We start from the raw sequence: 13,241 nt of genomic DNA, 5'->3' as shown, positions 1-13,241 counted from the left end.
GTTGTTAGTTGGTAGCCTGATTACATGCAAGATGACTTTTTCAAAAAGTTGATCGAAAAAGTTGCTTTGAGCAACTTTTAAAGCAACTCTTTTAACATTTTGGAGCAATAAACTATTACAAGAAGTTAATTAATCAAACACTTATATTGATTATTTAATTAAGTCAAATAAGTCAAAATTGGTTGATAAGCTAACTATGTAACCAAACATGACCATGTATTGTTGTATTGTGTTTTTTTGTTATAGTGTTAATAATAACTTCTACAATCAGGGTCCAAGGCGATTGGTACTTTAGAGAAATCTTACACGGAGTATTAAAATTATAAATAATGCAAAATTGAAATGCCAGTAAAGTATATCATAACATTGATTACAGAGTATTTTCAATAGAGGTCTACTAGTATATGACATTTGTACCATATTCGACCATTTAATCAGTGCTTTTCATACTTAACAAACAATTGTAAAACAAATGGGGCAAATAATGTATTTATTCTCATCAAGAAATACAAACATGAGAGAATTCTCTCACCAACCAAAAACCAAACTTGGATTTCTTTATTTCTTGCTACCTCACCTCGGAGCATTATCCCTGGGAACAGGGCCCAGGGATAGGGATAATACCATCAACTCGTTGAACAATGAATGTGCTCACTAAGCTGAAGCCAGTCGCTTATAAGGATCACCAAATGCAGTCACATTCCCAGGCCGCGAGAATACTATCTGCAAAATGAAACATAACTTGAGTATGTGTACTTCTCGGAGGGATGTGAATTTGGAACTCGAAAGAAAACAATTTGTTTGTCTTTAGGCTGATGTTCAGAGAAAGGTTGTTAGTTTATCTTTGTTGGGCAGAGGCCGGTGAGCCAAGTCCAGCAATTGATGGCTAAGGGATTGTTGAACGGAGGCCTGTAAATGGCCAAGTTCAGCACAATGTCTTTTGAAAATGTGGCGGTGTATAAGAAAATAAACGTTTGATCCTAACAATTTTGTACTGAATGCTGATACATGATACCTGATAGTTTCCCAGTGTGCAGGTTTGGAATCCAGCTGCGCAATAATCGAAGTAATATTCCCATGTCCGGATGAACTTGTTGTCAAATCCCAGATCAAGTATTTGGCTGAATCACACATCAAAATCTACCTTAGCTTTCTTCCCTTTTTTCTCAACAAAGATGAAAATTTTCATCTGTTCTTACCTCTGTCTTTCCAGGAAGTTTGTTCTCCAGCATCTCAGTGTCTGGTAATAATGAATTCCAATGTCTTCCAAGTGCTCCACACTGATTCAGACAATCCATTAGACTACAAGGTTGTCTCTTAAGAAAAACATTTTTCCAGGTACAAAGTTTGTGTCTGTGTTTCGTTTACCAGAGTCTAGAGGAAGCTGCCATGGCCGATGTTACTCTGCTTAGAGAGGGTAGGCATCCACCTGGGAATATATACTCTTTTATGAAATCTGAGCTCTGCCTATACTCATCATACCTCTCATCTGGTATAGATATAAACTACAGAATAACAGACACTTTACATCATTTGACCACCAAAAAAAAGGTAAAAATGGCAGGAACATAAGTACTGATTGAAACTTTTTAATGTTTTTTTTTTTTTTTTTTTAAATGTTGTTTCAGTACCTGCAGAACAAGAATACCATTTTCTGCTAATACTGATTCACAGCGGCCAAAAAACTCGTTCATAAACTCGTGACCAACCGCTTCCAACATCTCACTGAAAATGGTCAGTATGCTGGTTGGTTATCAGGCATGAAATGATCAAACATGGAAGCGAAAATGAGAGAGTGAAGGGGAAAATGTACCAAGAAATGATTCTGTCATATCTGGAATTGTCGGGCAATTGGCGATAATCACAGAGGAGAAATCTTATGTTGTCTTGAAGGCCAGCTTCTCTAACTTCCGCTTCTGCATATTTCAGTTGCTCTTCTGAGAGGGTAATGCCGGTATATTTACATCCTGTTCTTTTCACAGCTTCTATAGCTAAACTTCCCCACCCGCATCCAATCTCGAGAATGTGATGCTCCTTACTAATTTTTGCCTAAATTCATAGAAACAAAATCAAATTTTGGCACAATAATTTTGTGTTATAATGTTATATACCATGTAGAGGCTTCTTTCCTCACCTTGTCAATCAGAAGGGAGATTTTTCTCATCTGTGCTGTTTTCAAGTCTTCGTCTTCGCTCTAGGAGAACTCATGTTAGTATAAAGACAGAAACTATACATTGCAAGTTGCAACCTCGAAAAACATTTTGACCAGAAGCACAGAATGCTAACCTTAAATACTGCACACGAGTATGTCATTGTTTCATCGAGAAAGAGAGAAAATAGTTCGTTACTCTGCAAAAAACAAACAATTTTCAGATTCTCAATCACTAACCTAAACTGTTGTGGAGAATTTTGTTCAGGGAAAAGATCATTACAAGATCATAGTGGCGAGAGATGTTGCGTCTGGCCTGAGTAAGAGTGTTTTGCCTCGAAACGTGGCGGATGAAATATTTGGCAGATGCAATTGCAGATGTGAAGAGCAGTGGTGTCCACCAGCCCCTAGAGGAAATGAAACAAGAAAGATTTGAAAGTTAAGAAATTTGTTAGGATCAAGACCTGGCTCTGATACCTAACAAACGCTCACCATAACTCTAAAAGCTATAGCAATTAGCGAAAAACGCAACTTTGTTTCCTTATACAGCCACATTCTCGAGAGGCAAGGTACTGGACTTGGCCTTTCACAGGCTTCAGGCCTCCGCCCAACAATCCCCTAGCCACCTGGTGCTGGACTTGGCCCTTCACGGGCCTTCGCCCAACAAAATTCCCGAAGTTGAATGTGAGTAGTGAGGATTTACCTTTTGCTATTAGATCTTGATACAGAAGCATTTAGATCTCTGTTGGCAACAAAAATCTGCAGAATAAATTCATAGTTCCTATAAGTAGCAGAAATATGTTTATTTGTGGAACTTGGGTGCATTTCATACCTTGAAAAGATTCAAAAGACCTTCTTTTTTATCTACAAAAGAGATATCTCCATGAATGTATGCATCTGCTAGGCCAAGATCAGCCTGAGTTGCAACCTGTCGAATAATTTCTAACGAAATTACTAAATTTACTAACTTGACCAAGAAAATCGAAACGTGATACAAATCAAAATTTTACCTTCCAGTAAAACTGAGGACTATGAACTCTAACCAAAACTTTGAGCAAGTTTTTCTTGTCTGTTCCTTCAAAGGTGAAAATCGTGCCTCCTTCTTCCAATAAACTGCTCAACACAGTACCACACAGAAACCCTTAGACTTAGCGGACAAAATGATATGTAGAAAATGGAATGGGAATCAAACATAAACCCGAAGAAAAAGAAGTTACTTTCACTGTCAACTCACATTATATTGCCAGTAACTATAAAACTTCTGAGAAATCTCGTCACCAGAAGACGCGCTCCTGTTTCTGGCCAGGAAGGTACCATGTGGTTCGGGTTGTTCAGAGGACTGCAACGCTTCTTTAACAACCCGTGTGCAGCGATCATACCAGCCTAACGAATCCATTCTTTCACTTAGTAATGAAATAATTAAGAACAGGAAATAATACGAGTCTAAACTATACCTTTAGTCCATCCTCATGGAATCCATATCCTGAAAAATTAGATTATTTAATGTGTTAAATGAGCTGTATATACGAGTTTAAACTTGAAATTTGGTTCCTCGTTACAATGTTTTACCTTGATATGCACCACAGAACCATATTCTGCGCTTCCCTTGAATGTGTTCGAGCTCAGACGAAGCTTTTGATGCAGCAACTGATGGAACTGGATGGCCAGTTGTCCACTTCAGCAAACATTGCTCGGGTGTACGAGGTGGATTAAGCGTGACAAGATAAGGCTGCCCCGTCTCGCCTAGATTCTGTACATATGTTCACAGCTGTGTTTATATAACTGCAGCCTGCAAGGGAGAAAGAATACCAAGGAAATCGAGGCCTCGAGGGTACTAACCTGGAGTGTGTTTAGCCAATATGTAAGACAGACTCGACTATTCACTGTCCCGAGAAAATTCCAGGCGCTCCATGCTGCTGGATTTCGAGGCATAAAACTTTGTTCGCGATGAAGGTAAATATCGCTGCCATAAAGGATTAAACAATGATGTTTTGCATTCTTTTCTTAGGAAACACTGGACAGAAGTTTTCAACTGAATTACCTACCTGTACACATATTGAAAAGCACCTAGTATTCTTAGTTCATCAAATGTTGCCTGTTTTCCCAACATTTTCAGAGTGTCCGGGGCATGTGCTGCCATTATGCATCCATCATATGTTTCTTGAGACATATTCTTTCCACTGATTATCACAACTCCACCTGCAGATCAGACAAAAATTTTCGATGTTTTTTCTACTAGAATCTTGAAATATTACAGCTAGGTAAGTGTTTTACCTTGTTCATCTGTTGAAACAGAATGCACTTCACTACCACACCTTATTTCACACCCTCTCTTCTCCAGCTCTTCCCTAACCTGTTTCCCATTTCCATCAAAATTAGGGATGTCAATCAGGCCAGCCCGTTCGGTTTCAAGCTAGCCCTATCAGGCTTAAAACCTCGGGTTGTCAGGCTTATCTGGCGAGCTCAACTAAAACTTTTGACATTTTAAAATTAACACTCTAAACTTTCAATTTTAATAAACTAGCGCATCTACACTAATAATTATAGCAGATGATACCTTGTTTACATAGCGATGTGACCGCTGCTTTACAGTGAGCCATTGCGGGCGACCAAAGAGCTGGAGAGAAATTCTGTGCACTGGTTAATGAAAAATGGAAATAAAGAAGAATCCATGGTGAGTTAGGAAATGGAGAAGTGATGATTTACCTGCAGAAGATGATGGTTGCGACAGAATGAAAGAATGGAGTAAGCAGAGAAGGCCATTACCCCTTCTGATGAACATGACCATATGGAAGCACACATTGGAACCTGTTTGTTGGACAGGAATTGAAATCATTAAAACCTTAACATCATCAAACAAAAAAAACAACAGTGTTTTAATTAGCAGCAGTCTCACAATGTAAGCCTTCTGAAATAGCTCTGAGTATCCCCGGGATTTAATGAATTCTCCCAGTGTATCATTGCGTTCCATATCAGGATTGTTATCAAACTCCTCAAGGTAACTGCAAATCAAAATTTCGTATCAAAGCCAACCCCATGCAAAAAGTCATGAAATCTCCAATAAAAAGAAACTATATATATGGTCCAAGTGTTACTTGAAAGTCAGACATGTTAAACATATAATATATAAACGTAAATGAGCAGCTCGATCACCTGAGGACATCATTCTTGAACTTTAGTATTTCTCGAATCATTTGCCAAAAGTATGGATTGAGTAGATTCTTCTTCTGAGCAAACAAACCAGAGAAACCGTTTCGGCTGCCCCACTCACAGCCATTGCCATTGTCTAAGCTCACAGAAAACGACATGTCAGAGATCTCCATGTCAACTCCAAGAGATTCAAAGAACTCCATCATGTTTGGGTATGTAACCTGTGCAATACAATGTTTTTGTTTGGGCGTTAAAACAACATATATAAATACGAGGAAAAAGAAACACAACGATACTCAGTTGAAATGTGGAAAGTAATTAATAATATAGGATGATCATCATTCAATCCGCTAGATTTATAGTGCAGTGTGTCATTTTTTTTTTTATTTAATAGAAATTCTAATATAGTTTTAAAAAATATGAATTTTATTAAGCAATGTTAAATTAAATATTACAAAAAAATAGATTGTAAATAATTTGAAAATTGCATACTCTGCGATAAATGCTAACACGGTTATATTCATCCTAGGTAGCACCCAAAAAAAAAATTTATTCTCTTTTTTTGCCAAGTTCACCGGGTCTTTCTCGATCCGTTTAATGGTCCGAGAGGTGAGAAAAAATTCACTTGCCACTTGAGCTACCTCATTAGGTAATATATGAAATGCTGAGGAAATGTGTAAGCACGAAAAATATAATGGTATATTTAAAAATAAATTTTCCTGAACAATGATCTACCTTGCAATGCAGACATTGATTCAAAAATTTTATCTTAATTTTTTACAAATAAAACTAATGTATAAACAAATATTGGTTCCACAAGGAGGTAACTAACTTAGGTTAGCTTCAACAAGGAGGTAACTAACTTAGGTTATCTAAAGCTAACCCGCTCAAACCAAGAAGACTAATATGTCGTTCTTATTGGGAGTCGAACTTGCAACTTTGTAGTTACAAAGCTAACAACATGAACAATTTGGTTGGGGTTGACCTCCACAAAAGCATTACTTTAGTCTTTAGGTACATAAATTTGGTTCATAAAAGTCGGTAAGTACATAAATCCACGTACTATTATATGTACATAAATTAACTACGGCATGTATTGTGTACATAAATTCACAAGTGAAGTAAATAGATTTAGCTAGTGTCATTTTTGTGTACATGCAATATTATTTTTATGTACATGAGTCCACCATGCAAAGTGAACATCGATCATCAATAAAAGTTGCCTTAACATTGTCTCCACACACATTAACATTAATAAGTGTAATGCACAAAAATAAGTACCCAACATTGATGCTTAATGTTTTAAAAATTATTATTATATTAAAATAATTAAAAAAACAAATATATAACTAACAAAAACCACATCATCTATATTAAATTAAATGATGAATTATTAACTTTAATTAGTTTTATGTTTATATTTAGAAGATTTAATTATTATTTTTTTCTTACGTATATATTTTATCTATATGTATTTCTAATAAAATTATTTTTGTCTAGGTAAATATATAAATGACACCACCCCACAACCACCACCGCCACTAACACACCAACACCACCACACCAACACCATTTCCACATATTATTATTATTATTATTGTTGTTGTTGTTGTTGTTGTTATATTACATAATATGTTCATATTAAGGAAAATGAACCAAACAGAAAAAATGCAGTTTCTTAATTTTCAGCAAAATAGAGCTGTCAAAACGGGTCAATCTGGTCCATACGGGCTAGCCCGTCTCAAGTTCAGCGGGTCAGCCCTTTTTTTTTTTTTTTAAATTATATTATCAAAATTAAAATTTTTAAATTTTTGTATAGGTTAGGAATCGAACCCATACACACACACATATATAATTAGATTTTAATTTTTAATATATAATTATAATTTATTTAATTTATATTTAATACTAATATAGTTTACATGTAATATTTTTATTTTGTAATTATAATATTATTAAGTTATAAAGTTTATAAAATATATAGTTTATAACTTTATATAATTTATATACTAAATAAACTTTATATTAATATTTATATAAAGATACAATTAAATGTATTAATTAATACTTTTAATAAATGTAATATAAATAAATTATATATATAATGCTTGTGAATGATCTAAATAAATATATAATTATATAAAGATGTTCAATAAGTGTCATTAGCATAAATGGTTTTACAAGTGATAAGATAAGTGAAATGTCAAGCGATTTGAAGGTAGAGATATGGATTATACGGCAAATTACTGCATGGACCATGGTCCACACAGCTGTGTGGACCAAAAATAAAAAGTACATTATTTTTGTACTGAAGGTACATTGTTTTAGGGTACATTATTTTTGTACTGAAGGTACATTATTTGATATATACTATTAAATAATGTACCTACAGTACAAAAATAATGTACCTTCAATACAAAAATAATGTACTTTTTATTTTTGGTCCACACAGCTGTGTGGACCATGGTCCATGCAATAATGATTGGGATTATACAAGCTGGGTTGGAAATAAATTTTCCAACCCAGTCCGTTTAAAATACGGGTTAAACGAGGCCCTTTTTGACAACTCTACAACAAAACTAAAAAATATAATTTTTAGACATCCAACCAAACGCTAGAATTAAAATATTTTTCAAAAAACGAGTCATTTTCTAGAAATCATTTTTCAAAAAACATTTTCTAAGTTTCCAAACGGATCCTTAGTATTTAATCCTCAACTACCAAAATATTATTTGATAAAATTACCCTTACATTATTAAAATTCTGTTAATATATATTAAATTCTGGCACTTGAGAGTACTTCGGGGAGCTCTTCTGTGATAGGCTCCGAGTTCCTGACTCTACTAGGCAACTACTTAGCTATTCATATAGTTCTTGTTGAAGCCGTTGTGCATGAGTATAAGTCTAAAGACGCGAAGCGGATTCCTTAGTTTAATTTTTAGCCATTTACTATATTTAAAAATTTTACTTTCACAATCATTAATTATACCATAATTACTATCCAAATAATCATCTATACTTTTTAATATAATATAAATTTTACAACTATAAATTTTATGACCTAAAATAATAATAATAATATAATATTTTTAAAATTATTTTAATTTAAACATATTTTAAATATTAAATATTAATATTAGATATTTAACATAGAAAAGATTAATCATAAGATCAATAAAAGCTAATCACAACTGGAATAGAGTATAAAAGGAAGTCTAAACGAGTTTAGATCACTGATTCAGTTGATAATATTTAAAAAAGAGAATAAGGAGGAAATCAAGAAGACATAAGAAAACATCCATAGAAAATGACAAAAGCATCCCATTACTCATGTCTGGAAGGTAGAGTCAGTGGGACTGTGGGACTGCAAAGTGCCATTATTCATTTGGAAATGTCATTTTGTATGTTACGCAGCATTATTATTATTATTATTATTATTATTATTATTTTGCAACAATTATATTATTATTTATTTATATAAATTCTTACCAACAGATCTGTCTCATTAGTCCTGTCTTTATCTCTAAAGTAGGCTGAAACATACATTAACACTAAACTAAGAAAATGGTACTATTTTTTTTTTTTTTGTTTTGTTTTTTGTTTTCTGTTTTTTTTTTTTTTTTTTTTTTTTTTTTTTTTTTTAAAAGGGTTTTTTTTTTTTTANNTTTTTTTTTTTTTTTTTTTTTTTTTTTTTTTTTTTTTTTTTTTTTTTTTTTTTTTGTTTTGTTTTGAAAATGGTACTATTCTTAAAAAGTACAATGCTTTCCCTACTTTTTCTTTTTGCCCATCTCTGGAGGGTTTTGTCTTCTAAATGAGAGGTGGTTTTATTAGGTTAATATGTTTTATTTGAACTATATATATAAATATATATTACAAGATCTTGTATCTTTATTATTGTAATACAAATTTGAATTGAGTCTGGTCGCGTTTGTAAAGTTTGATTCTTACTTAGGGAATGTCTAACGTAACCTATAACTATTTAACATGATAAGAGTCAAGTCTTTAATTTGTAGTTGTAATAAGAGATTGCTTATGAACATTTCCGCGTTATTGGTATAATTTTATAAATCCTTCAATATTATATTTCCTTACAAAAATTCTATATAATATTTACTACATGACATATTATATTGTGTTGGATTTTTATTTTTGTATTTAATTATTAGAGTTAATTTCATTTTTAATCCTAAATTTATAGGTGACACCGCATTTAGTCATTTTTCAGAACATCCATTTTTGTCATAGTAGTATTATGGCATGACCATTTTTTGTCATCCGTCAACAAAATTGTTGAAATATCGTTAAATACAAGAAGCCCATTTTTATCATTTTTATATAAAGTGAGTTAACCCGCTATATTTTTATTTTTAATTTTTTGAAAAAGTTTCATAATTGAAGACCTAAATGTCCTTGTATTTTACAAAATTTAAACGATTTTATTAATGGAGGACCGAAAATGGTCATTCCATATATAATAATAGTAGGACCAAAGAAGAATGGTTTGAAAAAAAAGAACTAAAAGTGAAATGTCAATTATAAATATAGGACTAAAAATGGAATTAAGTCTTAATTATTACATAGGCTCTTTATTAAGTTGGGGTGGGATTGGAAAGTTTACTGGTAGTTTATGAAAATAAACAGTGATTTTTAAAATTTTGTTTATCAATTTCATGTAGATAATGAATATTATGCAATGATTTTAATAAAAAAAATTTTAAAGTTAAACTGAGTTGGAAAGTTAAACTGATTTTAATAAAAATTTTTATTAAGGGAAAATGACACTTTTTCCCCTATGTTATAAGCTTATAGCACTTTTTCCCCCTGTGTTATTAAAGTGGCTGTTTCCCCCCTCAGTTATTTTAAAAGTGATAGTTTTCTCCCTTGTAATGTTAAATTGACATTTTTGCCTTTAAAAATAATTATTTCATTTATTTTTATTCTCCAATCAATTTTTACTAATATATATATGGAAGATCACGGTTCGATACGAACCTAATCGAACACTATAGAAATTGAACTTAAATAGTATAGACGGTTACGGTTACGATTCAGAATCGAAAAAATAAAATAAAATAATTGTTAAATTTTAGACTATTTTTAAATAAGAAATAAAATTATAAAAATAAATAAATAAATACATAAGTTTTGATTGGCGGTTCAAAATCGAAATTGGAACCGAACCGTACCGATTTATCAAAATAAGTGTTTGATCATTTTCACTATATATGACTGTGACTAAGTTCCGGTTCACTGTTCAACAATTATTTAATTTTAAATTTTTCGGTTCTGAATCATAACCAGAACCGTCCATACTATTTCGGTATGATTGTTACAGTGTTTGGTTAGGTTCGAACCGAATCGTGATCATCCATACATATAAATAATAATTTGTTGGAGAAGAAAAATAAATGAAATAATTATTTTTAAGGGTAATAATGTCAATTTAACATTTCAGGGGGAAAAATTGCCACTTTAATAACACAGGGGGGAAAAGTGCTAAATGCACATAATATAGGGGGAAAAAGTGACATTTTCCCTTTTATTAATAATAATTATGGAAAGACTTATGCTTGGTAACAATCATTATGGTCCACATAGCTGTGTGGATCATACTATCCGGGGTTGTTATGCCGTGGACCTGGGTCTACATTCACATACACTATACTCTACATTCACACATACTATACTCTACATTCACAATTTGTAAACTCCACATTCACACATTACAGGATTATATGTTTAGTAACTATATTCTACATTCACATACACTATATTCTACATTCACAATTTGTAAACTCCACATTCACACATTCAAAACTCTATATTCACAGGTCCTATACTCCACATTAACTCCACATTCACACATTACATGGCTACAAGTTGCTAGAACTTCTTAACTCTATTACAGATTCACACATGCATAACTCTACATTCACGATTTCTATACTCCATATTCACAATTTGAAACCTCCACATTCACACATTTCTGGGCAACTCTACATTCACACAATCATAAATCTACATTCACACTTTGAAACCTCTACATTCACACTTTTTGGACAACTCTATATTCAGCAATATGTTTACTAAAAAAAAAAAAGAAAAAAAAAGAAGACAAAAACGACGTAGTTTTAGACCCAGGTCCACCTTGCAATGTGGACCTGGGTCCACAGCATAATTTGCCTACTATCCGATCATACTATCAAATAATGTTACACAAGTAATCTACTTTTAATATAAAAATGTATATTATATTTTTAAAAAATGCTTTAAATTATTTTATATAATCTACATTCAGTACACAAATAATATACTTTTATATTTAAAATATACGAGTACTTTTTGTTTTTGAATACTACTAACTCTATTACAATGCAGTATCTGTTCATAACTACTTTCTCAACCACTGAGACTTGAACCCACCACCTCCCATATAAAGGAAAGGGTTTGATGCCATTAGACCAGAACGTCCTTGGCAACGAGTACTTTGCATAACGACTACTTTTTGTTATGTTTCACACCATAATTTCCCTCTATGGTAAGACAGTGAGTCAGTGATGCATGTGTTTTGGTTGTGATTTGTAATGGCACGTGGTATTTATTGAAATTTACGTTTCTTCTAATCATTTTTTAAAATTAATCCTTCCAATATGTTCAATAAAATATTTCTTAAAAAAAAGATCGTAATCTAGTAATTACTCCATTAGTAAAGTGGAATAACGTAACGTACGTACCCGATTAAAAACCATGAAACCCAGATCCAAATCCACGCCATCCAGCGTCACGGTCTTGGCATGGCCGCCGACATAATCCTCCTTCTCGTAAACCACCACGCCGGCGCCGCCTTTCGCCAATACGTAGGCGGAAACCAGTCCACTAATGCCGGCACCCACCACCGCCACTCTCATTTTTAATAATTCCTTTTTACTGCTCGTATAGACAGTTCAACTGATGATAACAGAACTCAAATTCAATTCAAAAGATCAAAAATCTAATTTCACCAGCAACAGTGTGATTCCTCTAGAATCCTGTTGGACTGAAATGATTCCACTTTTTGTCAAAATAATTCCTTTTTACCTCAAAATCTTCTCCTGCAATATTCACATATATTAAAACAAAAAAATCCCACTTAAATTACTATAAAGAACCATAAAAGGTAATTAAGAAGAAAAAAAAAAACCAGTACAGTACACACAAAATGGCATAAGATTTGTGCTTGTTTTTTGGCAGCCGAAAGAGTCCATGGAGCTAGAGAAAACAGAGAGTTACATATATACCTTACTAGCTTGTTGCAGGAAGAAGAGTTGAAATGGAGCATTAATAATATAATGGTCCCTCATCCTCAATATAAATGCTAATTAATTAAGTTGTGTTGAACACAGTGGAGTGGCCTTTGGGATGGAGGGAGCAGCCATGAAAAGAGGAGTTTGGTACAAACAAAAGAATGGGAATGGCTTTCATCTTCAAACAGTGATTTCTGTAGATAAGGTATTGGATAATAGATGCTGTGAGGTCTGACCAGTAAAAGGAAGAAAAGTTTACTTAAAAAAATTCTGACCGGAACTTAATTTTTTTAAAGTTAAATATTTAATCTTGAGTTGCCAAAATCTTTGTGGTCTAGTGCATCAAACAGGTCGATTTATTTAAGTAACAAACACGTGTCAATATTATTTATAAGGGAAAATATAATAATACTTTTGATGAAAGATGTAATATTTTTACATCAAAATGTAAAATTATTACATTTGTCCTAAAAAAAGTAATGCATTTTCCCTAAGTAACAAATATTTTATTTATAACTCCGTCCCATTTTGTTTGTCTGATTCGGTTAACGAGGCTTGACTGAAGTTATTTTATTTAATTCAATTTTTCATAATATTAAATTTAGTATTAGTATATAAAATTTATATATTTAGAAACTACATTAAAAGTACTATTAAAC

General features: G+C 32.5%; 1 protein-coding gene across 2 annotated transcripts; it reads right to left on the bottom strand.

The window, feature by feature from the left end:
* Window positions 1–337: 337 nt before the first annotated feature.
* LOC116016899 lies at window positions 338–12,765 on the bottom strand. Of its 2 annotated transcripts, XM_031257346.1 has the most exons (25): window positions 12,577–12,765; window positions 12,377–12,390; window positions 12,034–12,247; window positions 5,303–5,520; window positions 5,046–5,151; window positions 4,856–4,957; window positions 4,707–4,766; window positions 4,424–4,502; window positions 4,195–4,348; window positions 3,989–4,112; window positions 3,719–3,899; window positions 3,604–3,632; window positions 3,384–3,532; window positions 3,160–3,262; window positions 2,982–3,077; window positions 2,853–2,908; window positions 2,433–2,556; window positions 2,287–2,349; window positions 2,135–2,194; window positions 1,814–2,049; window positions 1,632–1,725; window positions 1,369–1,505; window positions 1,200–1,280; window positions 1,016–1,121; window positions 742–909 (listed from the first exon to the last, which is right to left on the bottom strand). In XM_031257346.1, the coding sequence occupies exons 3-25, from the start codon at window positions 12,205–12,207 to the stop codon at window positions 820–822; spliced, it is 2,622 nt and encodes an 873-aa protein (XP_031113206.1). In that variant the 5' UTR covers window positions 12,208–12,247; window positions 12,377–12,390; window positions 12,577–12,765; the 3' UTR covers window positions 742–819. The 2 variants fall into 2 exon arrangements, with proteins under 2 accessions (XP_031113207.1, XP_031113206.1); XM_031257347.1 differs by lacking the exon at window positions 742–909 and adding an exon at window positions 338–723 and having other exon boundaries at window positions 12,034–12,390; window positions 12,577–12,764.
* Between the last annotated feature and the right edge of the window lie 476 nt (window positions 12,766–13,241).

Source organism: Ipomoea triloba, chromosome 4 (assembly GCF_003576645.1).
Source record: "Ipomoea triloba cultivar NCNSP0323 chromosome 4, ASM357664v1".
Lineage (NCBI taxonomy): Eukaryota > Viridiplantae > Streptophyta > Magnoliopsida > Solanales > Convolvulaceae > Ipomoea > Ipomoea triloba.
This window is presented reverse-complemented; position numbering and strand designations above follow the sequence as displayed.